Source organism: Echinops telfairi, unplaced genomic scaffold, assembly GCF_000313985.2.
Source record: "Echinops telfairi isolate 266 unplaced genomic scaffold, ASM31398v2 ScPeMD7_7457;HRSCAF=8495, whole genome shotgun sequence".
Classification (NCBI taxonomy): Eukaryota; Metazoa; Chordata; class Mammalia; order Afrosoricida; family Tenrecidae; genus Echinops; species Echinops telfairi.
In genome coordinates, this window is record NW_022111357.1 from 19,379,198 (window position 1) to 19,384,150 (window position 4,953).

At 58.1% G+C, this 4,953-nt stretch overlaps 1 protein-coding gene across 1 annotated transcript in view; it reads right to left on the reverse strand.

Moving 5' to 3' along the window:
• The window catches only part of MAN1C1 (mannosidase alpha class 1C member 1), a 159,724-nt gene that overhangs the window by 33,514 nt on the left and 121,257 nt on the right, over positions 1-4,953 (reverse strand). Inside the window, exons 3-4 of the mRNA XM_045298931.1 lie at positions 2,522-2,637; positions 64-144 (exon numbers count right to left, since the gene is read on the reverse strand). Coding sequence (XP_045154866.1) covers positions 64-144; positions 2,522-2,637 — 197 coding nt within the window. The remainder of the gene's footprint in view (positions 1-63; positions 145-2,521; positions 2,638-4,953) is intronic.

Sequence of the window (4,953 nt, forward strand, 5' to 3'; positions counted from 1 at the left end):
GGACAGATGGACTGACGGACCCCAAGGCCCCTTCCAGCCAGGGCAGTCCAGGCCGGCACTTACCTCGTCTCCCGTCAGGTAGAAGGCTGAAAGGAGTCCTCCAATGTAGCGGATGTTCACCTCAAACAAGGATGCCTCTCCACTCTGCAGGGCAGAAGGAAGGAAGCAAGTCAGGGGAGCTGGAGCTTGTGAGATGCCCGCAGGGCTCCCAGAGACAGCCAGGCCCTTGGGACCAGGGCACCTCATCCCGATCCTGTGCCCTGCGGCAGGGCATCGGGAACAAAAGATGGCAGCGTCCCAAGTACATGCCAGGCTTGGCTCCCGGCCCCAGCCTTAGCCAGGGGCCAGCGGGGAAAACGCAGGCTGGCTCAGCTCCAAACCCGTGTGGGAGCTGCTGCTGGCAGGAGCTTAGCCCTCAAGACGCAAACCCTCCTCTGGTCCAGCGCCACCCCACCCCAGTGACACAGCAGGACCCTCCCTCGGGGGCAACAGGGCAGGGGGCGGGCTCTCAGAGGCGGCTCTGGGGAGGGCAGGGCCTGGGCTTGGGTTAAGGGGGGGCGCAGTGCCAGGCAGACACTTGACCACCGTCAGCAGTCTCCCAGGCCATCAGCGCTCTCGCCCTCGGGCACACCCTTAATCATCGTTATTTTCTTTCTTAAGTCCGGATTGTAAATCAGGGGTGTCTGGGCATCGTGCCAAGCCACAGAGCCAGGTTAAAACCCCACCTGAAACACTCACGCAGCTTCGGGAAAGATGCACGCGGAGCCTCAGCCCCCGTGGCACACGGGACAACAGGGCCTCCCGCCAGAGAGGAGGGAGGAGGTGCCTGTGAAATGTGTGGTCCAATAAACGGGCCTGTCACTGCCCCCTGGATGCCTCCCACAGCACGGCCTTTTATTACTGATAACAGCAATATCAATCCTTTTATCTGGGAGAAACTTTTCCACCGACAAAGTACCTTTTCAAAAAAACTGTCAATGTACGAGGGTGAATGTACATTACTATACAATCCGAGGTCCTTATTTTAAAAACCATCACCATGCGAAGCTTTGTTTCTCGACCGATCCTTCCCCTTGGGCTCTCCACTTCTGAAGGCGGAGTTTCCATCTCTCGGACTCTTCCCTGTAGAATTCTGTGGTTTGCACTACGCCAAACACGCGTCTGACCACCCTGCAGGGACTCACACCGTGCCCCTTTCCACTGTGCTTGGCACTTGGGCAACTAATGTGTTGAGGGCAACTTCAGGGTTGCAGGGTGGGGGGCGAGGCTTCTCCGGGCGATTCTGCAGGGAAGTTCTTGCCACCCTTGCAGCCTGGGCGTGCGCACGGTGGTGAGGGAAAAAGAATTCCTGGCCTTTTTCTCACCAATGCAGTTTTCCGTCTCCTCAAAATGTCCTCCTAATGAGTCCCTGCGGCTGTCCTGTGTCTGTCAAGGACACCGATGAAGATTATCCTCCCAGAAAGCAGTCCCGTGACCTCCCGAGCTCCCCTGTCTTGAACTGGCTCAGCAGATCCCTCAGAAGCCACTGTTTGGACTGGACGTTGGTTGGTTTTTGGGAAGACATCCTAAGGAGACTGCCTCGCCTTCCAGTCTGCCTGAACGCCCCTGGGCTCCCTCCCCTGGCCCTGCCACCGCCTCGCTCCCCTCTCCAACCAGAGGGGTGATGTCTGCAAAGGGGACAGAGGGTCCTGTGCAGACCCCTCTTGCTGCCCCTCCCCCTCTAACGACCCCACGGGAGTGGGTAATGGGCGGATTCAGAATGCCTTCGCCTCACTCCATCAGAATGGCAATGACCTTTATAACCAGCATGACGCCTCTTACGAACGCACAGGCAATAAAGTACTTTTGGCAACACCCCCGAGTGTTTAACCCTCACAACATGCCTGGGAATTAGCCACTGCCATCGCTGCCAGTCCAGCCTGGCAGGGCTGTGGCTGGTGCAGGTGGGCAGGGCCCTGCGTCCTGTTTACTATGCCTGCCTGCCCTCCCGCCTACCCCTAATGCTCACCCCTCACACCTCTCAAAACAGCCTCTCTCTGGCGAGCCGAGACCTCTGAGGTCCGCATGCAAGCCTTTGTGACATCAGAGTGTAGTTCCACCACCCTCTCCACCAGGCCCCTGTCCTTGACCGAGGATAGCCACATGGCTGGAAAACATGGAGACCTCAAGCCTGCTCATGAGGTTCGAACCAGGTGCGCCCCGCCCCATCTCGGAGGGGGTGGTGGAGCGGCAATGAGCCAGCTGCAGCCCTGGAAGGGGCTTGCTGGGTGTGAGCCACGTGCCTTGGAGGAGTGGTGGCTGTCCCCCCCCCCAGGGGAGGGACCAGGCTGGTCAGTACTCGAGGACCAACTGGAGTAGAGGGCACCGAAGCCCTGGGTTATGGCCAGCTCTGCTTGGTACCCGCTGGCGCCCCAGAGCTGACAGGTGGGGCTGACCTGGGGACTTACCACGTTCAGGTTGAAGTGCTCTTTCACCCAGGCCTTGGCCTCCTGGAACTCCTCCTCCAGCCCCGGGGACTTACCACGTTCAGGTTGAAGTGCTCTTTCACCCAGGCCTTGGCCTCCTGGAACTCCTCCTCCAGCTCCATGAGGTAGAGCGTGTCCAGGGAGTCGATGACGGTCGCCCCACTGAGCCCCCCTGCAAGCACAGAAAACCAGGGTCATGCTGATCCTTCCCACCCCCACCCCACGAACCACCGGGCCCAGGAGCCTTGCTCAGTGCCCGGCAGGTGCTGCGGCGTTTGGTCTGCAAAAATCTTTATACACAGGGGTTATTCTAAGGCAAAAAAGTAAGTTACTCAACAATCAGCCAGGAAGATGTTAGTGTGGAACCACAGGTGATGGGAAAAAGCGGAACTCCCCCATCCCCCAAGTCTGGCAATGTCCCTGTACACCGTCAGTCTTTGCCGACTCACAGCGCCTCTGCCCCCGCGGGCAGAGTTGAACTGCCCCAGGGTGAAGTATTTACAGGGACGGACTGCCAGCTCTGCCCTCCCACTGAACAGCTGGTGAGTTCAAACTGCTGGCCTTTGGTTCCTACGCAGGCACTTTACCACGGTACCAGGGTTCCTGAAGAGGGGATCCTTTCTATAAATGACGTCTCAAACAGAAAACAGGATGCTACACACGAGGGGCCCAGCCTTGGGTTTATTTACTTGGCGGACCATCCAAGGGATGTTAAGTGAATTCTGAAAAAGGGCAAAGTATAATCTCTCTGCCGTAAAACAAATGTGCGTGCTTGTGTATTCACACACACACACTGAGCCTGGGGGACCCGTGACCCCACAGGTATCTCTGAGCACCTGGGATTACAGGCGCTTTCTCACTTCTTCATGTAGAGATTAGATCGATACTCAGAACTGCATTTCGGTTTTGGGAAGAAAGAGGAAGTTTGGGAAAAGAAATCAGAGCAAATGCCCAAACCAAGGTGTGGTGACCACACTCGCTTCGGGGCTGGGAGCACCCAGAGCAGGAGGTGCTGGCACTCAGGGTGCCATCCAGGGAACTGTGCCAAGGACAGTCGCCAAGCGACGCACCGAGTGCTGGGAAGCAGCCAGAGCCTGGAGCGTAAGGGACTAGAGGGGAGGAGGGGGAAGAGGTCCAGTCTGGTGCTGTCCCAGAGGGCTTCCTGGAAGAGGAGCCCTAGCTGTCCTCTGTCGATAACGACAGGGGGCAACAGTTCCCTCCAAGGACCGGGCCCCAAGAGAAGTGATGACATCAAGTGTCCTTTTAAAAAACCCAAACAGAACAACGACGAGTGTTGACGTGTAACTGACACATCCTACAACTCAGTGATTTCAGTGCATTAAAGAGAGTGGTGCGTGTATCACCACCGTTAATTTTAGAACAGTTCCGTCTTTCTTGTATCCATTATATCTTCAAGTGTCCCTTTTTACAGAAAGCTAAAGCACGGGGCTCCCCCAGCCCTCGGTGGTGGTGGTGGGGGTCGTAGAAACCCCCCTCGGAGCTCTGACAGCACTGACACCGTGCACCCCGGAGCCGGTGCACTGGCTGGGCGGCCCTGCCCATGCAGAGTAAGCACCTCCGCCCGGCTCCTTCATTCACGTTCAACGGGCGTTGCCTTTGAGGGCAGGGGACCCTTCTGAAACTCGCAGGGCCGCCTGGACAGGATGAGAGGGAGAGAGAAGGCTGGCGGTTTGAGGGCCCATCGCCCCGGGGAGGGGCAACAATGCGAGTGGAGGGAAGCAGCGGCTTCCCCAGGCTAAGTGGCTGGTCCCGGGATGGCTCCGCTGCTGGGGTTGAAGTGAGTTTCCAGCATCTCAAGTCCTCCCACGTGCAAAAGCAGGTTGAAGACACCCTCCATAGCCAGACAGACTGCAGCCTTTCTGGGTCTGTCTGGGTGGAGTGTGGCTCAAGGGGACTTTTTCCTCCACAGTGAGGTGCTCTGGTCACACGGTGCCGGGCCTGGTGTCCATACTCATGGCTCCAAAGCCCTCTTCCACCCAAGCCCTGGTTCTTTGAAGGGGCTGGAGCAACTGCAAGCTCTCCTAACCCAGAACCCTCATCTCACAGCGGAGGGATCAGATGGAGGAGGGAGGGACCCAGGCTCTGGCCGTGTGCAGTATGTTCCCTTCCCACACGGCCCGAGTCTCAGGACAAACATCTCAGGTCTGACTGCTAACCCCACCCTGCCCTACAGAGGCAGGAGGCCTCTGTGCTCAGCTCTGGCTGGAAGAGAAGCCCAGCATTCTTTGAGGTTCAGAGAGAGGCATCCAAGAATATCTAGTTTCTGCAACCTGCCCTGGGCAGCCTGCTGTTTCACTCCTGAGACCTTTCTTCCCCCAGCAGAGCAGGAGTCCGGGGGCCTGAGCCCTTCTGCAGCGCTGGGCGGGCAGCCAAGGGACCTCGGGCAACCCGGGGATGTTTCCTTCCCAAATGCACTGACGGGGCCGGCTGCTGAGAAGGCCGAGGGGTTTGTTGGCAGGATCCAGGC